We start from the raw sequence: 25,569 nt of genomic DNA on the forward strand, positions 1-25,569 counted from the left end.
CCTCTAGTTTTAATCCAGCCCTGGGAGCATGGTTCCCCTCTAGTTTTAATCCAGCCCTGGGAGCATGGTTCCCCTCTAGTTTTAATCCAGCCCTGGGAGCATGGTTCCCCTCTAGTTTTAATCCAGCCCTGGGAGCATGGTTCCCCTCTAGTTTTAATCCAGCCCTGGGAGCATGGTTCCCCTCTAGTTTTAATCCAGCCCTGGGAGCATGGTTCCCCTCTAGTTTTAATCCAGCCCTGGGAGCATGGTTCCTCTCTAGTTTTAATCCAGCCCTGGGAGCATGGTTCCTCTCTAGTTTTAATCCAGCCCTGGGAGCATGGTTCCTCTCTAGTTTTAATCCAGCCCTGGGAGCATGGTTCCTCTCTAGTTTTAATCCAGCCCTGGGAGCATGGTTCCTCTCTAGTTTTAATCCAGCCCTGGGAGCATGGTTCCTCTCTAGTTTTAATCCAGCCCTGGGAGCATGGTTCCTCTCTAGTTTTAATCCAGCCCTGGGAGCATGGTTCCCCTCTAGTTTTAATCCTAGCTTTATGACTTCTAGGGAGTGTTTCCTAGAGGCCGTGCTTCGGCATATGCATTGATGGGTCTTAGATTTTATAGACTGGGTATCTGTAAAACACTGCTGATGCAAAAAAGGGTTTTAAGAAATACATTTGGTTGATTTGACAGATTTGTATTATTATAAAAAAATATATATAACAATATTATTATTATTATTATTATTATGTTACAGGTGAGATATACCCAGAAATGTCAACGTCATGTCAAGTGCTCAGATCTGTACATCAGCCCCATATAACCACATACAGTCGCTACAACATACAAGAATGTGTTTACAAGGCAGTGATGAAAACAGTTTATATGAGCGTTTATTCAGACAGAATTATATATATTTGATACCCTTACCCATTCAAATGTGTTGTTACAAAATCACTTCTCATTGTGTACATTTCAAGGTTTCACAAACATAAAACAACTTATCAAATTAATGTTTCTTGGACTAACACACTGTTGAGTTTCCTGTTTACTAAAGAACAGTCATTAAGACAAAACACACAAAATTTGAATATCATTTGTATACATGTCATTCTATACTGAAAACAGGTACATTCTGAAAGATTTTGTTGTTGTTGATGTGATGGCACATGTTTTGTTCATGTCTCAATTTAGGATAATACTGTTTATTTTTTATTTTACTTAAATTGTAATATTTATGTTGTCTCATACCATGCTAATACACTACCAAGCAATGCAAGCAGATGTGGAATTAACCCAGTAACAGATGTGGGATAAACCCCGTAACAGATGTGGAATAAACCCCGTAACAGATGTGGAATAAACCCCGTAACAGATGTGGAATAAACCCCGTAACAGATGTGGAATAAACCCCGTAACAGATGTGGAATAAACCCCGTAACAGATGTGGAATAAACCCCGTAACAGATGTGGAATAAACCCAGTAACAGATGTGGAATTAACCCAGTAACAGATGTGGAATAAACCCCGTAACAGATGTGGAATAAACCCAGTAACAGATGTGGAATTAACCCCGTAACAGATGTGGAATAAACCCCGTAACAGATGTGGAATAAACCCCGTAACAGATGTGGAATAAACCCCGTAACAGATGTGGAATAAACCCCGTAACAGATGTGGAATAAACCCCGTAACAGATGTGGAATAAACCCCGTAACAGATGTGGAATAAACCCCGTAACAGATGTGGAATAAACCCCGTAACAGATGTGGAATAAACCCCGTAACAGATGTGGAATAAACCCCGTAACAGATGTGGAATAAACCCCGTAACATATGTGGAATTAACCCTATAACAGATGTGTGTCTTTATGGATCAAGAATTGATTACTAATTCTAATAGACATGATCAGATCCTCTTTCCTATTCAGGCGTCATATAATGCACAGCCACATGCAAATCCATAAAACTCTGCCAATAAAACATTGAAAACCTTAGCAGGACTACTTGCAATGTCGTTATTTTCGTCACCATCCAACAATGGTTGAATTGTGTTCTTTTTCTTTGCACCGAACTTCCATTGGCTGGAGCCAATCAACAGGGTAAATGAAAAAGACCCAAATAAAACGTATGTGAAAAGATGTGTATAAAGTATAAAGCTTTTTTTAAATCGTTAGTACCTAAATGCATACATATTACACGTTATTATTGAACAATATATAAACATATACATGTTGATATGTAATTATTCTCTAATTCCTTAGAGAAAAAGGCCTTGTGAAGGGTCTATTGTAAACCAACACCTCTATCCATCTCTAAATCCCCATCATCAAGATGTGGCCGGTTCAGACACTGTCTCTTCCCCCTTTGATCTCCAGACCCTTCCAGGTTTGGTATGTTTTCTGTTCCATGATATATCAACCTTCTGGCCTTTAGGCCCATGTTCTGTCTTGAAGACAGAAAGGCCCATAGACGCAAATGTTCACGATTTTGGAAAATAATTTCCACATGTTTCATAATTTCAAGGACTTTAAAATAATCTCCCCACCTGAAGCTAAAGACAGACACAAAATAGTTGACCTCTGTGCAGAAAATACAACTAACAGATCTGGTAGCTTTGGAGAATACATACCAACTAACAGATCTGGTAGCTTTGGAAATTACATACCAACTAACAGATCTGGTAGCTTTGGAGAAAACATACCAACTAACAGATCTGGTAGCTTTGGAGAATACATACCAACTAACAGATCTGGTAGCTTTGGAGAATACATACCAACTAACAGATCTGGTAGCTTTGGAGAAAACATACCAACTAACAGATCTGGTAGCTTTGGAAAATACATACCAACTAACAGATCTGGTAGCTTTGGAGAAAACATACCAACTAACAGATCTGGTAGCTTTGGAAAATACATACCAACTAACAGATCTGGTAGCTTTGGAGAATACATACCAACTAACAGATCTGGTAGCTTTGGAGAATACATACCAACTAACAGATCTGGTAGCTTTGGAGAAAACATACCAACTAACAGATCTGGTAGCTTTGGAAAATACATACCAACTAACAGATCTGGTAGCTTTGGAGAAAACATACCAACTAACAGATCTGGTAGCTTTGGAAAATACATACCAACTAACAGATCTGGTAGCTTTGGAGAATACATACCAACTAACAGATCTGGTAGCTTTGGAAAATACATACCAACTAACTGATTTGGTGGCATTTAAACTATTGAATTCAGCACAACCTAAAATTGTCACTTTGGAGTCTGGACTATATGCCACTGAGGAGATTCTTATGTCTTTCAAATAATCTGGCCCGTAGACTTCCTCTTCCAATGCGTATCCTGGCTGGGATGTTCCACTCAGGGCCTGTTAGATCTGACATAGAGCAAGTCTTATCTTAAGCCATTCTCTCATCTGCAACGCAGGAGAAAAACTCCCTGTTTGTGGTTGAAAAAGGGTGATGAGGAAGCTGTTTGTGAAAATCTTCACCATTGAATTGTCCTGTTGGAGAATGTATCCCATATTTTATTTAACTAGGCAAGTCAGTTATGAACAAATTCTTATTTTCAATGACGGCCTAGGAACAGTGGGTTAACTGCCTTGTTCATGGGCAGAACGACAGATTTTTTTTACCTTGTCAGCTCGGGGGATTCGATCTTGCAACCTTTCAGTTACAAGTCTAACACTCTAAACACAGGCTACCTGCCGCCCCCTATGTCCGTTACTCATATCCAGCACACCATTAAAACAATCAGGGTCCTCACAAAGAATGGCTTCGGTGGTTTTGTCATTGTGTTCATGACACGAAGGACACAATACACCTACAATTGGTCTCGGAGCCATGTTTTATGTCGTTTATCTCTCTTGAGGTTTCTTGTCGCTCTTAGTGTTTACAGCTCTTACTTATACTGAGGCATACCTACCCCAGAAATTACTGTTTCATATACAGGTTCCCCAAACAGCAGATCCATAAGTTCACTACAACATTTCCCAACTCTTTCAGATGTTCAAACACATTCCACAGTTCAACAAGGTCACTACACATCGATCACCAGGATAGTTTTATTGCAAACACATGCTTTACCCAAAACAGCTGCTCTATCAGGTTACAATAACACTCACTCCATAGCGTGAGAACATCCGGACAGGATGTACATAGGGTGAGAACATCCGGACAGGATGTACATAGTGTGAGAACATCCGGACAGGATGTACATAGGGTGAGAAGCTCAGGACAGGATGTACATAGCGTGAGAACATCCGGACAGGATGTACATAGTGTGAGAACATCCGGACAGGATGTACATAGGGTGAGAACATCCGGACAGGATGTACATAAACGGGCATAACCACGTGATACATAAAATAGGTAATCAATCACTTTCGGACACATGCCGCCTACTGTATTCTCTCTTTTGTGTTTCTTGGCCCAAGCAAGTGTCTTCTTCTTATTGATGTCCTTTAGTAGTGGTTTCTTTGCAGCAATTCGACCATGAAGTCCTGATTCACGCAGATATGTGTCTGTTACTTGGAACTCTGTGAAGCATTTATTTGGGCTGCAATCTGAGGTGCAGGTAACTCTACTGAACTTATCCTCTGCAGCAGAGGGAACTCTGGGTCTTCCTTTCCTGTGGTGGTCCTCATGAGAGCCAGTTTCATCATAGCGCTTGATGGTTTTTGCGACTGCACTTGAAGAAACTTTCTAAGTTCTTGAAATTTTCCAGACTGACTGACTTTCATGTCTTAAAGTAATGATGGACCGTTGTTTCTCTTTGCTTATTTGAGCTGTTCTTGCCATAATATGGACTTGGTCTTTTACCAAATAGGTTTATCCTCTGTATACCACCCCTACCTTGTCACAACACAACTGATTGGCTCAAACGCATTAAGAAGGAAAGAAATTCCACAAATTAACTTTTAACAAGGCACACCTGTTAATTGAAATGCATTCCAGGTGACTACCTCATGAAGCTGGTTGAGAGAATGCCAAGCATGTGCAAAGCTGTCATCAAGGCAAAGGGTGGCTACATTTTAATAATCTCAAATCTAAAATATATTTTGATTTGTTTATCAGTTTTTTGGTTGCTACATGATTCCATATGTGTTATTTCATAGTTTTGACGTCTTCACTATTATTCTACAATGTAGAAAATAGTAAAAATAAAGAAAAACCATTCAATGAGTAAGTGTGTCCAAACTTTTGACTGGTACTGTATATGTTCCTTTTGTCCAGATGGGGAAGGGAAGTGCAATTGAGATTGAGTCATCTGTGGATCAAATCAAATCAAAGTTTATTAGTCACGTGCACCCGAATACAACCTTACAGTGAAATGCTTATTTACAGGCTCTAACCAACAGTGCAAAAAAGGTATTAGGTGAACAATAGGTAAGTAAAGAAATAAAACAACAGTAAAAAGACAGTGAAAAATAACATATAAAATAAAAAATAACATAGCTATAAACAGTAGCGAGGCTATAACAGTAGCGAGGCTACATACAGACACCGGTTAGTCAGGCTGATTGAGGTAGTATGTAGATATGGTTAAAGTGACTATGCAGATATGATGAACAGAGAGTAGCAGTAGCGTAAAAGAGGGGTTGGCGGGTGGCGGGACACCCGGGGCGGTATACGAATTGGAGTGGGTCTAGGATTTTCGGGGTTTGATGGTGTTGATGTGAGCCATGACCAGCCTTTCTCGCTTCTTTGTCCATAATAATGCCAAGTTTAAAACAACTAGGCACTTGGAACTGGAAAATCTCCGACTACAGTGCGTTCAAGACAACTGGGAACTCAGAAAAAAACGAGCTCTGACTGGATTTTTTTTTTTTTGAACGGTCATCCAACTCGGCATAATTGCCTTGATTTTATTTATTTACGGATAGCAGGGGTCACACTCCAACACTCAGACAGCATTTAAAAACAAACCATTTTGGTTTAGTGATTCCGCGAGATCAGAGGCAGTAGGGATGACCAGGGATGTTCACTTGATAAAAGTGCGAATTGAACCATTTTCTGTCCTGCTAAGCATTCAAAATGTAAAGAGCACTTTTTGGGTGTAAGGGGAAAAGTAGTGGAGTAAAAGTTGTCAAAAATTTAAATTTAAAGTTGTTTGATCAAATCCCCGAGCTGACAAAGAAAAAAACCTGTTGTTCTGCCCCTGAACAAGGCAGTTAACCCACTGTTCCCCTGAACAAGGCAGTTAACCCACTGTTCCCCTGAACAAGGCAGTTAACCCACTGTTCCCCTGAACAAGGCAGTTAACCCACTGTTCCCCTGAACAAGGCAGTTAACCCACTGTTCTGCCCCTGAACAAGGCAGTTAACCCACTGTTCTGCCCCTGAACAAGGCAGTTAACCCACTGTTCTGCCCCTGAACAAGGCAGTTAACCCACTGTTCCCCTGAACAAGGCAGTTAACCCACTGTTCCCCTGAACAAGGCAGTTAACCCACTGTTCCCCTGAACAAGGCAGTTAACCCACTGTTCCCCTGAACAAGGCAATTAACCCACTGTTCCCCTGAACAAGGCAGTTAACCCACTGTTCTGCCCCTGAACAAGGCAGTTAACCCACTGTTCTGCCCCTGAACAAGGCAGTTAACCCACTGTTCCCCTGAACAAGGCAGTTAACCCACTGTTCTGCCCCTGAACAAGGCAGTTAACCCACTGTTCCCCTGAACAAGGCAGTTAACCCACTGTTCCCCTGAACAAGGCAGTTAACCCACTGTTCCCCTGAACAAGGCAGTTAACCCACTGTTCCCCTGAACAAGGCAGTTAACCCACTGTTCCCCTGAACAAGGCAGTTAACCCACTGTTCCCCTGAACAAGGCAGTTAACCCACTGTTCCCCTGAACAAGGCAGTTAACCCACTGTTCCCCTGAACAAGGCAGTTAACCCACTGTTCCCCTGAACAAGGCAGTTAACCCACTGTTCCCCTGAACAAGGCAGTTAACCCACTGTTCCTAGGCTGTCATTGTAAATAAGAATTTGTATATAAATGACTTGCCTAGTTAAATAAAAGGTCAATTATGTTTCTTCCTCTCTGGCTGGTTTCCACTAGTTGCCACAATGTTCAAATTGTCTATATTGTAAAAAATGTATGAAAACTAAAAATGAGCTTTTTTTCCCTCTCTCCCTCTTAATATAAGGTTAAGCATAAGGTTAGCAGTGTGGTCAAGGTCAGTTTAAACATCACATTTTAATAAGCAGGTAAATTCTATAAATAGACGTGCGGGGCGGGGCGGGGCGGGCGGTAACGGCTCCGCTAGTTTCGCTTCTCCTCAGAGCGGCGGGGAAATGAACACGTAGAGAGGCCGCCGCTCAGCTACGCAGCACCGTGTGGGCGTCATGTCAAACGCTCGATGAGTCATGCCAACGCGGAAAAGAGAAACAAAGAAAGACGTTTGAGTTTCAAAGGAGGACCTTTTTTTTCCCTTTCTTTATTTCTTTCCTGTCTAAAACAAAACCGACACAAATTAATCAAATGTCTCACTTTAGAAAGAGAGATTGGAAACCAGGTAAGATTGAGATGAGCTAACTTGGTTCGTCGCGTAACCAAGGGAAATGTAGCTAGCTATATTAACGAACCAACGTTAGCTTAGCTACACGGTTAGCCACTATCTGAATTTGAGGTAACCTTTTTATTTAAGTTAACTGGAACTAAAGTTTGCTTTCTTCGTCTTGTTGTACTGGCGTGTAGGAGCAGGTGGCTCTAGGACGACATGGTAACACATGTAAAGATCAACAACGCACGTTTTTAAATAGGAAATTGTCATTCTTGAACATAATTAGCTAGCTGTGCCATTTAACGTTAGTTGTCAAAGATGCGCACATAGACACACACGGTGCTAAAACATTCCCTGAAGTCTCTGATCATATTTTCTCTCTTCACATCATCAGATCATGTCATCATGCAGGAGAATCCACACATTTTACATACCCACGTGAGTAGTGTGTGTGTGTGTGTGTGTGTGTGTGTGTGTGAGAGAGAGAGAGAGAGAGACAGTGATGCATGACAGATCAGGTTCATGTTTACCTTCTCTGATGATAGATGCTACCTTATATGCTACTGTATAAAGTTAACTATATAGCCTCATGCTACTGTATATAGTTAGCTATATAGCCTCATGCTACTGTATATAGTTAACTATATAGCCTCATGGTTCCCAGCTACTGTATATAGTTAACTATATAGCCTCATGCTACTGTATATAGTTAGCTATATAGCCTCATGCTACTGTATATAGTTAACTATATAGCCTCATGCTACTGTATATAGTTAACTATATAGCCTCATGCTACTGTATATAGTTAGCTATATAGCCTCATGCTACTGTATATAGTTAACTATATAGCCTCATGCTACTGTATATAGTTAACTATATAGCCTCATGCTACTGTATATAGTTAGCTATATAGCCTCATGCTACTGTATATAGTTAGCTATATAGCCTCATGCTACTGTATATAGTTAGCTATATAGCCTCATGCTACTGTATATAGTTAACTATATAGCCTCATGCTACTGTATATAGTTAACTATATAGCCTCATGCTACTGTATATAGTTAACTATATAGCCTCATGCTACTGTATATAGTTAGCTATATAGCCTCATGCTACTGTATATAGTTAGCTATATAGCCTCATGCTACTGTATATAGTTAGCTATATAGCCTCATGCTACTGTATATAGTTAACTATATAGCCTCATGCTACTGTATATAGTTAACTGTATAGCCTCATGCTACTGTATATAGTTAGCTATATAGCCTCATGGTTCCCAGCTACTGTATATAGTTAACTATATAGCCTCATGCTACTGTATATAGTTAACTATATAGCGTCATGCTACTGTATATAGTTAACTATATAGCCTCATGCTACTGTATATAGTTAACTATATAGCCTCATGGTTCCCAGCTACTGTATATAGTTAGCTATATAGCCTCATGCTACTGTACATAGTTAGCTATATAGCCTCATGCTACTGTATATAGTTAACTATATAGCCTCATGCTACTGTATATAGTTAACTATATAGCCTCATGGTTCCCAGCTACTGTATATAGTTAACTATATAGCCTCATGCTACTGTATATAGTTAACTATATAGCCTCATGGTTCCCAGCTACTGTATATAGTTAGCGATATAGCCTCATGCTACTGTATATAGTTAACTATATAGCCTCATGCTACTGTATATAGTTAGCTATATAGCCTCATGCTACTGTATATAGTTAACTATATAGCCTCATGCTACTGTATATAGTTAACTATATAGCCTCATGCTACTGTATATAGTTAACTATATAGCCTCATTGTTCCCAGCTACTGTATATAGTTAGCTATATAGCCTCATGCTACTGTATATAGTTAACTATATAGCCTCATGCTACTGTATATAGTTAGCTATATAGCCTCATACTACTGTATATAGTTAACTATATAGCCTCATGCTACTGTATATAGTTAACTATATAGCCTCGTGCTACTGTATATAGTTAGCTATATAGCCTCATGCTACTGTATATAGTTAACTGTATAGCCTCATGCTACTGTATATAGTTAACTATATAGCCTCATGCTACTGTATATAGTTAACTATATAGCCTCATGCTACTGTATATAGTTAACTATATAGCCTCATGGTTCCCAGCTACTGTATATAGTTAACTATATAGCCTCATGCTACTGTATATAGTTAACTATATAGCCTCATACTACTGTATATAGTTAACTATATAGCCTCATGCTACTGTATATAGTTAGCTATATAGCCTCATGCTACTGTATATAGTTAGCTATATAGCCTCATGCTACTGTATATAGTTAACTATATAGCCTCATGCTACTGTATATAGTTAACTATATAGCCTCATGGTTTCCAGCTACTGTATATAGTTAACTATATAGCCTCATGGTTCCCAGCTACTGTATATAGTTAACTATATAGCCTCATGCTACTGTATATAGTTAACTATATAGCCTCATGGGTCCCAGCTACTGTATATAGTTAACTATATAGCCTCATGCTACTGTATATAGTTAACTATATAGCCTCATGTTTCCCAGCTACTGTATATAGTTAGCTATATAGCCTCATGGTTCCCAGCTACTGTATATAGTTAACTATATAGCCTCATGCTACTGTATATAGTTAGCTATATAGCCTCATGCTACTGTATATAGTTAACTATATAGCCTCATGCTACTGTATATAGTTAACTATATAGCCTCATGCTACTGTATATAGTTAACTATATAGCCTCATTGTTCCCAGCTACTGTATATAGTTAGCTATATAGCCTCATGCTACTGTATATAGTTAACTATATAGCCTCATGGTTCCCAGCTACTGTATATAGTTAACTATATAGCCTCATGCTACTGTATATAGTTAGCTATATAGCCTCATGGTTCCCAGCTACTGTATATAGTTAACTATATAGCCTCATGCTACTGTATATAGTTAGCTATATAGCCTCATGCTACTGTATATAGTTAACTATATAGCCTCATGCTACTGTATATAGTTAACTATATAGCCTCATGCTACTGTATATAGTTAACTATATAGCCTCATGCTACTGTATATAGTTAACGATATAGCCTCATGGTTCCCAGCTACTGTATATAGTTAACTATATAGCCTCATGCTACTGTATATAGTTAGCTATATAGTCTCATGGTTCCCAGCTACTGTATATAGTTAACTATATAGCCTCATGCTACTGTATATAGTTAGCTATATAGCCTCATGCTACTGTATATAGTTAACTATATAGCCTCATGCTACTGTATATAGTTAACTATATAGCCTCATGTTACTGTGGCCATAATCTACTTGAATTTCTCTCGCCGACAGGAAGCTATGGTGGATCTGATAAATGGACGACCCACTAAACACACCTTTATGGAATCCTTTAACTATGGCCTGTTAGGTAAGAACATACAGCTCTGAGTGGTACTCTGTTCCCTATAAATGCCAGATTGGTAAGAAATAATGTTTTAGCTAGTACATTTTAGAAATCTTTGAATGATTCAAGTCATATGCTGTATGATGGCAAAGGTCATGCTCAGGTCAACTCAGAGGATGTGTCCAAAATGGCACCCTATTCTCTATGTAGTGCACTACTTTAGACTAGAACCATATGGACCCTGGTCCCCTATGTAGTGCACTACTTTAGACAAGAGCCATATGGACCCTGGTCCCCTATGTAGTGCACTACATTAGACAACAACCACATGGACCCTGGTCCCCTATGTAGTGCACTACTTTAGACAAGAGCCATGTGGACCCTGGTCCCCTATGCAGTGCACTACTTTAGACAAGAGCCATATGGATCCTGGTCCCCTATGTAGTGCACTACTTTAGACAAGAGCCATATGGATCCTGGTCCCCTATGTAGTGCACTACTTTAGACAACAACCACATGGACCCTGGTCCCCTATGTAGTGCACTACTTTAGACAAGAGCCATGTGGACCCTGGTCCCCTATGTAGTACACTACATTGGGAATAGTGTGATTTGGAATGTAGTCCTAATGAAAGGCCAGGTGAGGGACCTACATGTATGGCCTTGTCTGCCTTGTAAAGATGTAGACCTAGTGTGAATTATTACACGGTACTATTTATTGATTTAGTTCAGCATTTCCCAGTCCTGGTCCCGGGGACTGCAATTAGTACACATTCTAGTTTTTTTCCGCTAGCTCTACACAGCTAAATCCCCTGCATAGTGCTACTAAGGACAAACATGTGCACCCCTTTGGGTCCCCAGGGCCAGGATTACCCCTTTGGGTCCCCAGGGCCAGGATTACCCCTTTGGGTCCCCAGGGCCAGGATTGAGGAAAGCTTGTTTTAGTTCATCAACAGATGTGAATTATTGCTGTCCGTTGCCATGCATTTCACCCCGTTATTTGATTTCCAGGTCTTGATTTTGTCAACCCCTTCATGAATGACTTTATTGACGATGAATACGACGACGACAACGACTATTATGATGACAAAAAACACAAAGATAAAAAAGCCTATTGTGGTTTCACACACAATTTTTTAGGGCATGGTATCTCAAAGCTTCCCTTAACCCCCCACCCATGTATAAGACAACTCACTCCTGAGGTAAGATGACAAACAACTATTTCAGTCAATCGCATCATTTTGTATTACATTCAACATAGAGGATGTTTTTACCGAGAATAACTTTCCTTTTTTAGGAGGCTGAAAAAAACGCCAGGGAACTTATAGAAGAAGAGAACAAACTAAAAGAAAAAGCAGAAAAGAAAAGACTTAAAAAGAAGGTTAGTGTCTCCCTGTGGTGTCTAGTGTCTGTCTGTGGTGTCTAGTGTCTGCCTGTGGTGTCTAGTGTCTGCCTGTGGTGTCTAGTGTCTGTCTGTGGTGTCTAGTATCTGCCTGTGGTGTCTAGTGTCTGCCTGTGGTGTCTAGTGTCTGCCTGTGGTGTCTAGTGTCTGCCTGTGGTGTCTAGTGTCTGTCTGTGGTGTCTAGTAGTCTGCCTGTGGTGTCTAGTAGTCTGCCTGTGGTGTCTAGTAGTCTGCCTGTGGTGTCTAGTGTCTGCCTGTGGTGTCTGCCTGTGGTGTCTAGTGTCTGTCTGTGGTGTCTAGTGTCTGCCTGTGGTGTCTAGTGTCTGTCTGTGGTGTCTAGTGTCTGCCTGTGGTGTCTAGTGTCTCCCTGTGGTGTCTAGTGTCTGCCTGTGGTGTCTAGTGTCTGTCTGTGGTGTCTAGTGTCTGCCTGTGGTGTCTAGTGTCTGCCTGTGGTGTCTAGTGTCTGCCTGTGGTGTCTAGTGTCTGTCTGTGGTGTCTAGTGTCTGCCTGTGGTGTCTAGTGTCTGCCTGTGGTGTCTAGTGTCTGCCTGTGGTGTCTAGTGTCTACCTGTGGTGTCTAGTGTCTGCCTGTGGTGTCTAGTGTCTGTCTGTCTGTAGTGTCTGTCTGTGGTGTCTAGTGTCTGCCTGTGGTGTCTGCCTGTGGTGTCTAGTGTCTGCCTGTGGTGTCTGCCTGTGGTGTCTAGTGTCTGCCTGTGGTGTCTAGTGTCTGCCTGTGGTGTCTAGTGTCTGCCTGTGGTGTCTAGTGTCTGCCTGTGGTGTCTAGTGTCTGCCTGTGGTGTCTAGTGTCTGCCTGTGGTGTCTAGTGTCTCCCTGTGGTGTCTAGTGCCTGCCTGTGGTGTCTAGTGTCTGCCTGTGGTGTCTAGTGTCTCCCTGTGGTGTCTAGTGTCTGCCTGTGGTGTCTAGTGTCTCCCTGTGGTGTCTAGTGTCTGCCTGTGGTGTCTAGTGTCTGCCTGTGGTGTCTAGTGTCTGTCTCTGGTGTCTGCCTGTGGTGTCTAGTGTCTGCCTGTGGTGTCTAGTGTCTGCCTGTGGTGTCTAGTGTCTGCCTGTGGTGTCTAGTGTCTGCCTGTGGTGTCTAGTGTCTGCCTGTGGTGTCTAGTGTCTGCCTGTGGTGTCTAGTGTCTCCCTGCGGTGTCTAGTGTCTGTCTGTCTGTAGTGTCTGTCTGTGGTGTCTAGTGTCTGCCTGTGGTGTCTGCCTGTGGTGTCTAGTGTCTGCCTGTGGTGTCTGCCTGTGGTGTCTAGTGTCTGCCTGTGGTGTCTGCCTGTGGTGTCTAGTGTCTGCCTGTGGTGTCTAGTGTCTGCCTGTGGTGTCTAGTGTCTGCCTGTGGTGTCTAGTGTCTCCCTGTGGTGTCTAGTGCCTGCCTGTGGTGTCTAGTGCCTGCCTGTGGTGTCTAGTGTCTGCCTGTGGTGTCTAGTGTCTCCCTGTGGTGTCTAGTGTCTGCCTGTGGTGTCTAGTGTCTCCCTGTGGTGTCTAGTGTCTGCCTGTGGTGTCTAGTGTCTGTCTGTGGTGTCTAGTGTCTGCCTGTGGTGTCTAGTGTCTGTCTGTGGTGTCTGTCTGTGGTGTCTGCCTGTGGTGTCTAGTGTCTGTCTGTGGTGTCTAGTGTCTGCCTGTGGTGTCTAGTGTCTGTCTGTGGTGTCTAGTGTCTGCCTGTGGTGTCTAGTGTCTGCCTGTGGTGTCTAGTGTCTGCCTGTGGTGTCTAGTGTCTGTCTGTGGTGTCTGCCTGTGGTGTCTAGTGTCTCCCTGTGGTGTCTAGTGTCTGCCTGTGGTGTCTAGTGTCTGCCTGTGGTGTCTAGTGTCTGCCTGTGGTGTCTAGTGTCTGTCTGTGGTGTCTGCCTGTGGTGTCTAGTGTCTCCCTGTGGTGTCTAGTGTCTGCCTGTGGTGTCTAGTGTCTGCCTGTGGTGTCTAGTGTCTGCCTGTGGTGTCTAGTGTCTGCCTGTGGTGTCTGTCTGTGGTGTCTAGTGTCTGCCTGTGGTGTCTAGTGTCTGCCTGTGGTGTCTGTCTGTGGTGTCTAGTGCCTGCCTGTGGTGTCTAGTGTCTGCCTGTGGTGTCTAGTGTCTGCCTGTGGTGTCTAGTGTCTGCCTGTGGTGTCTAGTGTCTGCCTGTGGTGTCTAGTGTCTGCCTGTGGTGTCTAGTGTCTGCCTGTGGTGTCTAGTGTCTGCCTGTGGTGTCTAGTGTCTGCCTGTGGTGTCTGGCTGTGGTGTCTAGTGTCTCCCTGTGGTGTCTAGTGTCTCCCTGTGGTGTCTAGTGTCTGCCTGTTGTGTCTAGTGTCTCCCTGTGGTGTCTAGTGTCTGCCTGTGGTGTCTAGTGTCTGCCTGTAGTGTCTCCCTGTGGTGTCTAGTGTCTCCCTGTGGTGTCTGCCTGTGGTGTCTAGTGTCTGCCTGTGGTGTCTAGTGTCTGCCTGTGGTGTCTGTCTGTGGTGTCTAGTGTCTGCCTGTGGTGTCTAGTGTCTGCCTGTGGTGTCTAGTGTCTGCCTGTGGTGTCTAGTGTCTCCCTGTGGTGTCTAGTGTCTGCCTGTGGTGTCTAGTGTCTGCCTGTGGTGTCTAGTGTCTGTCTGTGGTGTCTAGTGTCTTCCTGTGGTGTCTAGTGTCTGCCTGTAGTGTCTGTCTGTGGTGTCTAGTGTCTGCCTGTGGTGTCTAGTGTCTGCCTGTGGTGTCTAGTGTCTGCCTGTGGTGTCTAGTGTCTCCCTGTGGTGTCTAGTGTCTGTCTGTGGTGTCTAGTGTCTGTCTGTGGTGTCTAGTGTCTGTCTGTGGTGTCTAGTGTCTGCCTGTGGTGTCTAGTGTCTGCCTGTGGTGTCTAGTGTCTGCCTGTGGTGTCTAGTATCTGCCTGTGGTGGTCTAGTGTCTGCCTGTGGTGTCTAGTGTCTGCCTGTGGTGTCTAGTGTCTGCCTGTGGTGTCTATTGTCTGCCTGTGGTGTCTATTGTCTGGTGTCTAGTGTCTGCCTGTGGTGTCTAGTGTCTGCCTGTGGTGTCTAGTGTCTGCCTGTGGTGTCTAGTGTCTGCCTGTGGTGTCTAGTGTCTGCCTGTGGTGTCTAGTGTCTGCCTGTGGTGTCTAGTGTTTGCCTGTGGTGTCTAGTGTCTGCCTGTAGTGTCTAGTGTCTGCCTGTGGTGTCTAGTGTCTGCCTGTGGTGTCTAGTGTCTGCCTGTGGTGTCTGTCTGTGGTGTCTAGTGTCTGCCTGTGGTGTCTGCCTGTGGTGTCTGCCTGTGGTGTCTAGTGTCTGCCTGTGGTGTCTAGTGTCTGCCTGTGGTGTCTAGTGTCTGCCTGTGGTGTCTAGTGTCTGCCTGTGGTGTCTAGTGTCTGCCTGTTGTGTCTGCCTGTGGTGTCTAGTGTCTGCCTGTGGTGTCTGCCTGTGGTGTCTAGTGTCTGCCTGTGGTGTCCTGCCTTGGTGTCTAGTGTCTGCCTGTGGTGTCTAGTGTCTGCCTGTGGTGTCTAGTGTCTGCCTGTGGTGTCTAGTGTCTGCCTGTGGTGTCTGCCTGTGGTGTCTAGTGTCTGCCTGTGGTGTCTAGTGTTTGCCTGTGGTGTCTAGTGTCTGCCTGTAGTGTCTAGTGTCTGCCTGTGGTGTCTAGTGTCTGCCTGTGGTGTCTGTCTGTGGTGTCTAGTGTCTGCCTGTGGTGTCTAGTGTCTGCCTGTGGTGTCTGCCTGTGGTGTCTAGTGTCTGCCTGTGGTGTCTAGTGTCTGCCTGTGGTGTCTAGTGTCTGCCTGTGGTGTCTAGTGTCTGCCTGTGGTGTCTAGTGTCTGCCTGTGGTGTCTAGTGTCTGCCTGTGGTGTCTGCCTGTGGTGTCTAGTGTCTGCCTGTGGTGTCTGCCTGTGGTGTCTAGTGTCTGCCTGTGGTGTCTAGTGTCTGCCTGTGGTGTCTAGTGTCTGCCTGTGGTGTCTAGTGTCTGCCTGTGGTGTCTAGTGTCTGCCTGTGGTGTCTAGTGTCTGCCTGTGTGTCTAGTGTCTGCCTGTGGTGTCTGCCTGTGGTGTCTAGTGTCTGCCTGTGGTGTCTGCCTGTGGTGTCTAGTGTCTGCCTGTGGTGTCTAGTGTCTGCCTGTGGTGTCTAGTGTCTGCCTGTGGTGTCTAGTGTCTGCCTGTGGTGTCTAGTGTCTGCCTGTGGTGTCTAGTGTCTGCCTGTGGTGTCTAGTGTCTGCCTGTGGTGTCTAGTGTCTGCCTGTGGTGTCTAGTGTCTGCCTGTGGTGTCTAGTGTCTGCCTGTGGTGTCTAGTGTCTGCCTGTGGTGTCTGCCTGTGGTGTCTAGTGTCTGCCTGTGGTGTCTAGTGTCTGCCTGTAGTGTCTAGTGTCTGCCTGTGGTGTCTAGTGTCTGCCTGTGGTGTCTGTCTGTGGGTGTCTAGTGTCTGCCTGTGGTGTCCTAGGTGTCTGTCTGTTGGTGTCTAGTGTCCTGCCTGTGGTGTCTAGTGTCTGCCTGTGGTGTCTAGTGTCTGCCTGTGGTGTCTAGTGGGTCTGTCTGTGGTGTCCGAGGTTCGCCTGTTGTGTCGAGTATCTGCTGGGGTGTCTAGTGCCTGCCTGTGGTGTCCTAGTGGTCTGCCTGTGGTGTTCTAGTGTCCTGCCTGTGTGTCTATTGTCTGCCCTGTGGTGTCCTATTGTCTGCCCTGTGGTGTCTATTGTCTGCCTGTGTGTCTAGTGTCTGCCTGTGGTGTCCTAGTGTCTGCCGTAGGTGTCCTATTGTCTGCCTGTGGTGTCTATTGTCTGCCTGTGGTGTCTATTGTCTGCCGGTGGTGTCTAGTGTCTGCCTGGGGTGTCTAGTGTCTGCCTGTGGTGTCTAGTGTCCTGCCTGTGGTGGTCTAGTGCGCCTGTGGTGTCCTAGTGTCTGCCTGTGGTGTCTAGTGTCCTGCCTGTGGTGTCTAGTGTTTGCCTGTGGTTCTAGTGTCTGCCTGTAGTGTCTATGTCTGCCTGTGGTGTCTAGTGTCTGCCTGTTGGTGTGTCTGTCTGTGGTGTCTAGTGTCTGCCTGTGGTGTCTAGTGTCTGCCTGTGGTGTCTAGTGGTCTGCCTGTGGTGTCTAGTGTCTGCCTGTGGTGTCTAGTGTCCTGCCTGTGGTGTCTAGTGTCTGCCTTGGTGTCTAGTGTCTGCCTGTGGTGTCTAGTGTCTGCCTGTGGTGTCTAGTGTCTGCCTTGGTGTCTAGTGTCTGCCTGTGGTGTCTGCCTGTGGTGTCTAGTGTCTGCCTGTGGTGTCTGCTGTGGTGTCTAGTGTCTGCCTGTGGTGTCTGCCTGTGGTGTCTAGTGTCCTGTGGTGTCTAGTGTCCTGCCTGTGGTGTCCTAGTGTCTGCCTGTGGTGTCTAGTGTCCTGCCTGTGGTGTCTAGTGTCTGCCTGTGGTGTCTAGTGTCTGCCTGGGTGTCTGCCTGTGGTGTCTAGTGTCTGCCTGTGGTGTCTAGTGTCTGCCTGTGGTGTCTAGTGTCTGCCTGTGGTGTCTAGTGTCTGCCTGTGGTGTCTAGTGTCTGCCTGTGGTGTCTAGTGTTTGCCTGTGGTGTCTAGTGTCTGCCTGTAGTGTCTAGTGTCTGCCTGTGGTGTCTAGTGTCTGCCTGTGGTGTCTGTCTGTGGTGTCTAGTGTCTGCCTGTGGTGTCTAGTGGTCTGCCTGTGGTGTCTGCCTGTGGTGTCTAGTGTCTGCCTGTGGTGTCCTAGTGTCTGCCTGTGGTGTCTAGTGTCTGCCTGTGGTGCTAGTGTCTGCCTGTGGTGTCTAGTGTCTGCCTGTGGTGTCTAGTGTCCTGCCTGTGGTGTCTGCCTGTGGTGTCTAGTGTCTGCCTGTGGTGTCGCCTGTGGTGTCTGGTCTGCCTGTGGTGTCTAGTGTCTGCCTGTGGTGTCTGCCTGTGGTGTCTAGTGTCTGCCTGTGGTGTCTAGTGTCTGCCTGTGGTGTCTAGTGTCTGCCTGTGGTGTCTGCCTGTGGTGTCTAGTGTCTGCCTGTGGTGTCTAGTGTCTGCCTGTAGTGTCTAGTGTCTGCCTGTGGTGTCTAGTGTCTGCCTGTGGTGTCTGTCTGTGGTGTCTAGTGTCTGCCTGTGGTGTCTAGTGTCTGTCTGTGGTGTCTAGTGTCTGCCTGTGGTGTCTAGTGTCTGCCTGTGGTGTCTAGTGTCTGCCTGTGGTGTCTAGTGTCTGTCTGTGGTGTCTAGTGTCTGCCTGTTGTGTCTAGTATCTGCCTGTGGTGTCTAGTGCCTGCCTGTGGTGTCTAGTGTCTGCCTGTGGTGTCTAGTGTCTGCCTGTGGTGTCTATTGTCTGCCTGTGGTGTCTATTGTCTGCCTGTGGTGTCTATTGTCTGCCTGTGGTGTCTAGTGTCTGCCTGTGGTGTCTAGTGTCTGCCTGTGGTGTCTATTGTCTGCCTGTGGTGTCTATTGTCTGCCTGTGGTGTCTATTGTCTGCCTGTGGTGTCTAGTGTCTGCCTGTGGTGTTTAGTGTCTGCCTGTGGTGTCTAGTGTCTGCCTGTGGTGTCTAGTGTCTGCCTGTGGTGTCTAGTGTTTGCCTGTGGTGTCTAGTGTCTGCCTGTAGTGTCTAGTGTCTGCCTGTGGTGTCTAGTGTCTGCCTGTGGTGTCTGTGGTGTCTAGTGTCTGCCTGTGGTGTCTAGTGTCTGCCTGTGGTGTCTGCCTGTGGTGTCTAGTGTCTGCCTGTGGTGTCTAGTGTCTGCCTGTGGTGTCTAGTGTCTGCCTGTGGTGTCTAGTGTCTGCCTGTGGTGTCTAGTGTCTGCCTGTGGTGTCTAGTGTCTGCCTGTGGTGTCTGCCTGTGGTGTCTAGTGTCTGCCTGTGGTGTCTGCCTGTGGTGTCTAGTGTCTGCCTGTGGTGTCTAGTGTCTGCCTGTGGTGTCTAGTGTCTGCCTGTGGTGTCTAGTGTCTGCCTGTGGTGTCTAGTGTCTGCCTGTGGTGTCTAGTGTCTGCCTGTGGTGTCTGCCTGTGGTGTCTAGTGTCTGCCTGTGGTGTCTAGTGTCTGCCTGTGGTGTCTAGTGTCTGCCTGGTGTCTAGTGTCTGCCTGTGGTGTCTAGTGTCTGCCTGTGGTGTCTAGTGTCTGCCTGTGGTGTCTAGTGTCTGCCTGTGGTGTCTAGTGTCTGCCTGTGGTGTCTAGTGTCTGCCTGTGGTGTCTAGTGTCTGCCTGTGGTGTCTAGTGTCTGCCTGTGGTGTCTAGTGTCTGCCTGTGGTGTCTGCCTGTGGTGTCTAGTGTCTGCCTGTGGTGTCTAGTGTCTGCCTGTAGTGTCTAGTGTCTGCCTGTGGTGTCTAGTGTCTGCCTGTGGTGTCTAGTGTCTGTCTGTGGTGTCTAGTGTCTGCCTGTGGTGTCTAGTGTCTGTCTGTGGTGTCTAGTGTCTGCCTGTGGTGTCTAGTGTCTGCCTGTGGTGTCTAGTGTCTGCCTGTGGTGTCTAGTGTCTGCCTGTGGTGTCTAGTGGTCTGCCTGTGGTGTCTAGTGTCTGCCTGGTGTGTCTAGTGGTCTGCCTGTTGGTGTCTAGTGTCTGCCTGTGTGTCTAGTGTCTGCCTGTGGTGTCTAGTGTCTGCCTGTGGTGTCTATTGTCTGCCTGTGGTGTCTATTGTCTGCCTGTGGTGTCTATTGTCTGCCTGTGGTGTCTAGTGTCTGCCTGTGGTGTCTAGTGTCTGCCTGTGGTGTCTAGTGTCTGCTGTGGTGTCTAGTGTCTGCCTGTGGTGTCTAGTGTTTGCCTGTGGTGTCTAGTGTCTGCCTGTAGTGTCTAGTGTCTGCCTGTGGTGTCTAGTGTCTGCCTGTGGTGTCTGTCTGTGGTGTCTAGTGTCTGCCTGTGGTGTCTAGTGTCTGCCTGTGGTGTCTGCCTGTGGTGTCTAGTGTCTGCCTGTGGTGTCTAGTGTCTGCCTGTGGTGTCTAGTGTCTGCCTGTGGTGTCTAGTGTCTGTCTGTGGTGTCTAGTGTCTGCTTGTGGTGTCTAGTGTCTGCCTGTGGTGTCTAGTGTCTGTCTGTGGTGTCTAGTGTCTGCCTGTGGTGTCTGCCTGTGGTGTCTAGTGTCTGCCTGTGGTGTCTAGTGTCTGCCTGTGGTGTCTAGTGTCTGTCTGTCTGTAGTGTCTGCCTGTGGTGTCTAGTGTCTGTCTGTCTGTAGTGTCTGCCTGTGGTGTCTAGTGTCTGTCTGTCTATAGTGTCTGTCTGTGGTGTCTAGTGTCTGCCTGTGGTGTCTGCCTGTGGTGTCTAGTGTCTGCCTGTGGTGTCTAGTGTCTGCCTGTGGTGTCTAGTGTCTGCCTTTGGTGTCTAGTGTCTGTCTGTGGTGTCTAGTGTCTGCCTGTGGTGTCTAGTGTCTGCCTGTGGTGTCTAGTGTCTGCCTGTGGTGTCTAGTGTCTGCCTGTGGTGTCTAGTGCCTGCCTGTGGTGTCTAGTGCCTGCCTGTGGTGTCTAGTGTCTGCCTGTGGTGTCTAGTGCCTGCCTGTGGTGTCTAGTGTCTGCCTGTGGTGTCTAGTGTCTGCCTGTGGTGTCTAGTGTCTGCCTGTTGGTGTCTAGTGTCTGCCTGTGGTGTCTAGTTGTCTGCCTGTGGTGTCTAGTGTCTGCCTGTGGTGTCTAGTGTCTGCCTGTAGTGTCTGTCTGTGGTGTCTAGTGTCTGCCTGTAGTGTCTGCCTGTAGTGTCTGTCTGTGGTGTCTAGTGTCTGTCTGTGGTGTCTAGTGTCTGCCTGTGGTGTCTAGTGTCTGCCTGTGGTGTCTAGTGTCTGCCTGTGGTGTCTGCCTGTGGTGTCTAGTGCCTGCCTGTGGTGTCTAGTGCCTGCCTGTGGTGTCTAGTGTCTGCCTGTGGTGTCTAGTGTCTGCCTGTGGTGTCTAGTGTCTGCCTGTGGTGTCTAGTGTCTGCCTGTGGTGTCTAGTGCCTGCCTGTGGTGTCTAGTGCCTGCCTGTGGTGTCTAGTGTCTGCCTGTGGTGTCTAGTGTCTGCCTGTGGTGTCTAGTGCCTGCCTGTGGTGTCCTAGTGCCTGCCTGTGGTGTCTAGTGTCTGCCTGTGGTCTAGTGCCTGCCTGTGGTGTCTAGAGCTGCCCTGCCCTGTGGTGTCTAGTGTCTGCCTGTGGTGTCTAGTGCCTGCCTGTGGTGTCTAGTGCCTGCCTGTGGTGTCTAGTGCCTGCCTGTGGTGTCTAGTGTCTGCCTGTGGTGTCTAGTGTCTGCCTGTGGTGTCTAGTGTCTGCCTGTGGTGTCTAGTGTCTGCCTGTGGTGTCTAGTGTCTGCCTGTTGTGTCAAGTGTCTGCCTGTAGTGTCTGTCTGTGGTGTCTAGTGTCTGCCTGTAGTGTCTGCCTGTAGTGTCTGTCTGTGGTGTCTAGTGTCTGTCTGTGGTGTCTAGTGTCTGCCTGTGGTGTCTAGTGTCTGCCTGTGGTTTCTAGTGTCTGCCTGTGGTGTCTAGTGTCTGCCTGTGGTGTCTAGTGTCTGCCTGTCTGTAGTGTCTGTCTGTGGTGTCTAGTGTCTGTCTGGTGTCTAGTGTCTGTCTGGTGTCTAGTGTCTGCCTGAGGTGTCTAGTGTCTGCCTGTGGTGTCTAGTGTCTGCCTGTAGTGTCTGTCTGTGGTGTCTAGTGTCTGTCTGTGGTGTCTAGTGTCTGTCTGTGGTGTCTAGTGCCTGTCTGTGGTGTCTAGTGTCACTCTGCCTGTGGTGTCTAGTGTCACTCTGCCTGTGGTGTCTAGTGTCAGTCTGCCTGTGGTGTCTAGTGTCAGTCTGCCTGTGGTGTCTAGTGTCTATGCCAGGGTTCTCCCAAGATCTGGTCACTATGCCAGGGTTCTCCCAAGATCTGGTCACTATGCCAGGGTTCTCCCCAAGATCTGGTCGTTATGCCAGGGTTCTCCCCAAATAAGAGGGTTGCTGTGCCACCTTGTTGGCTTGGCTGCGCCACTTAGTAAATATTTCACAGCAAATTAAACTGATATTTAGTAATGATAGTTACTGTCTTTGATCGGCTGCGAATTTGGACACAACGTGCTCAGGATGCTGTCGGGTTCACCTTGGGGTCATGATAGGGGCTGTACCAAATGTTTGATCTATTATAATAATTGATTATGCTTATGTTGTATTAATAAAAGGGGAAGGTTTATAAGACCCCTCCCTCCCCTTACATTTATAGGGTCCTAGACTACAGATTAACCATATGTATATGCGTTATAAGGTTTAATGTTGTTCTACAGTTATCTTCTAGTCTCTGCCTTTTATGAAGAAACATTCTGAGAGATGTTTGACTGTCAGACAGAACTCTGCAGGGGAGTGTAAGAGATAAGTGACTAGTCAGACATTCCACTGTAAATCAGCTTGGGGAGTGGACATTTACTGCTGAGCCTTTAGATAACACTGAAACTCTTGTTTGTATAAGCTGTGTAGGCATGGGCTTGGTCTCATGAGTAGAAGGTAATGATGTAGGCAGTGACATCACTAAGGCTTGACTTCGGGCTTAATAAAACAACTTGGACCCTTTACGATTATGCAGAACTTAGTCAGAAACATGAGTGCTATGTTCCTGTTGTCAACTTCTGTCTGCAATTGCATTAATAAAGGTTTTTGATTTACTTGAAGATATTGTCTGAATGCTAATTTTGCCAATGATTGACAAGGAACAAGGAACGAACCCCAACAATGTTCAGAGCATAGCGTTGTACTATTACTCTGTAACGGCTGTCAAACAAAAGTCAAATGACTAAAGTTGCTTAACTTGCCAGATAACCTCCAATGAATTACAGAATATCTCCTATATTTACCAGAATCTAGTTGATTATACTCCGAGTGGCACAGTGGTCTAAGGCACTGCAGCTCCGTGCTAGAGGCGTCACTACAGACACCCTGGTTCGAATCCAGGCTGTATCACAACCGGCCGGGATTAGGAGTCCTGTAGGGCGGCGCACAATTGGCCCAGCGTCGTCCGGGTTTGGCCGGTGTAGGCTGACTTGCCTCGTTAAATGAAATTCTGCCTGTAGTGTCTCTGTCTGTCTGTCCCGCCTGTAGTGGGATGCAACTGGTCTTCAGAGCACCACCTGTTGTTCTCATGCAGGTATTTCTCTCTGTTCTCATCCCCCCACAGCGACAGAAGGAGAGGAAACGTGCAGGGAAAGACAAGGAGCCTGTAAGTATGTTTCTGTTACACTTTCACTACCGCGCCCCACTAGTGGAGAGTCTTTCACCATACCGCGCCCCACTAGTGGAGAGTCTTTCACTATACCGCGCCCCACTAGTGGAGAGTCTTTCACTATACCGCGCCCCACTAGTGGAGAGTCTTTCACTATACTGCGCCCCACTAGTGGAGAGTCTTCACTATACTGCGCCCCACTAGTGGAGAGTCTTTCACTATACTGCGCCCCACTAGTGGAGAGTCTTTCACTATACTGCGCCCCACTAGTGGAGAGTCTTTCACTATACTACGCCCGACTAGTGGAGAGTCTTTCACTGTACTGCGCCCGACTAGTGGAGAGTCTTTCACTGTACTGCGCCCGACTAGTGGAGAGTCTTTCACTGTACTGCGCCCCACTAGTGGAGAGTCTTTCACTATACTGCGCCCCACTAGTGGAGAGTCTTTCACTATACTGCGCCCCACTAGTGGAGAGTCTTTCACTATACTACGCCCCACTAGTGGAGAGTCTTTCACTATACTGCGCCCCACTAGTGGAGAGTCTTTCACTATACTGCGCCCCACTAGTGGAGAGTCTTTCACTATACTGCGCCTCACTAGTGGAGAGTCTCACCATACCGCGCCCCACTAGTGGAGAGTCTTTCACTATACCGCGCCCCACTAGTGGAGAGTCTTTCACTATACTGCGCCCCACTAGTGGAGAGTCTTTCACTATACTGCGCCCCACTAGTGGAGAGTCTTTCACTATACTGCGCCCCACTAGTGGAGAGTCTTTCACTATACTGCGCCTCACTAGTGGAGAGTCTCACCATACCGCGCCCCACTAGTGGAGAGTCTTTCACTATACCGCGCCCCACTAGTGGAGAGTCTTTCACTATACTGCGCCCCACTAGTGGAGAGTCTTTCACTATACTGCGCCCCACTAGCGGAGAGTCTTTCACTATACTGCGCCCCACTAGTGGAGAGTCTTTCACTATACTGCGCCCCACTAGTGGAGAGTCTTTCACTATACTGCGCCCCACTAGTGGAGAGTCTTTCACTATACTGCGCCCCACTAGTGGAGAGTCTCACTATACTGCGCCCCACTAGTGGAGAGTCTCACTATACCGCGCCCCACTAGTGGAGAGTCTCACCATACCGCGCCCCACTAGTGGAGAGTCTTTCACTATACCGCGCCCCACTAGTGGAGAGTCTTTCACTATACCGCGCCCCACTAGTGGAGAGTCTTTCACTATACCGCGCCCCACTAGTGGAGAGTCTTTCACTATACTGCGCCCCACTAGTGGAGAGTCTTTCACTATACTGCGCCCCACTAGTGGAGAGTCTCACTATACTGCGCCCCACTAGTGGATAGTCTTTCACTATACTGCGCCCCACTAGTGGAGAGTCTTTCACTATACTGCGCCCCACTAGTGGAGAGTCTCACTATACTGCGCCCCACTAGTGGAGAGTCTCACCATACCGCGCCCCACTAGTGGAGAGTCTTTCACTATACCGCGCCCCACTAGTGGAGAGTCTTTCACTATACTGCGCCCCACTAGTGGAGAGTCTTTCACTATACTGCGCCCCACTAGTGGAGAGTCTTTCACTATACTGCGCCCCACTAGTGGAGAGTCTTTCACTATACTGCGCCCCACTAGTGGAGAGTCTTTCACTATACTGCGCCCCACTAGTGGAGAGTCTCACTATACTGCGCCCCACTAGTGGAGAGTCTCACCATACCGCGCCCCACTAGTGGAGAGTCTTTCACTATACCGCGCCCCACTAGTGGAGAGTCTTTCACTATACTGCGCCCCACTAGTGGAGAGTCTTTCACTATACTGCGCCCCACTAGTGGAGAGTCTTTCACTATACTGCGCCCCACTAGTGGAGAGTCTCACTATACTGCGCCCCACTATTGGATAGTCTCACCATACCGCGCCCCACTAGTGGAGAGTCTTTCACTATACCGCGCCCCACTAGTGGAACGTCTTTCACTATACTGCGCCCCACTAGTGGAGAGTCTTTCACTATACTGCGCCCCACTAGTGGAGAGTCTTTCACTATACTGCGCCCCACTAGTGGAGAGTCTTTCACTATACTGCGCCCCACTAGTGGAGAGTCTTTCACTATACTGCGCCCCACTAGTGGAGAGTCTTTCACTATACTGCGCCCCACTAGTGGAGAGTCTTTCACTATACTGCGCCCCACTAGTGGAGAGTCTTTCACTATACTGCGCCCCACTAGTGGAGAGTCTTTCACTATACTGCGCCCCCACAAGTGGAGAG

General features: G+C 46.8%; 1 protein-coding gene across 1 annotated transcript in view; it reads left to right on the plus strand.

The window, feature by feature from the left end:
• Positions 1 to 7,265: 7,265 nt before the first annotated feature.
• Positions 7,266 to 25,569, plus strand: part of si:dkey-33c12.4 (uncharacterized) — a 51,220-nt gene continuing 32,916 nt past the window's right edge. Inside the window, exons 1-6 of the mRNA XM_029731015.1 lie at positions 7,266 to 7,496; positions 7,879 to 7,922; positions 10,846 to 10,921; positions 11,908 to 12,098; positions 12,194 to 12,277; positions 23,258 to 23,299. Coding sequence (XP_029586875.1) covers positions 7,463 to 7,496; positions 7,879 to 7,922; positions 10,846 to 10,921; positions 11,908 to 12,098; positions 12,194 to 12,277; positions 23,258 to 23,299 — 471 coding nt within the window. The 5' untranslated portion in view covers positions 7,266 to 7,462. The remainder of the gene's footprint in view (positions 7,497 to 7,878; positions 7,923 to 10,845; positions 10,922 to 11,907; positions 12,099 to 12,193; positions 12,278 to 23,257; positions 23,300 to 25,569) is intronic.

Source organism: Salmo trutta, chromosome 33 (genome assembly GCF_901001165.1).
Source record: "Salmo trutta chromosome 33, fSalTru1.1, whole genome shotgun sequence".
Lineage (NCBI taxonomy): Eukaryota > Metazoa > Chordata > Actinopteri > Salmoniformes > Salmonidae > Salmo > Salmo trutta.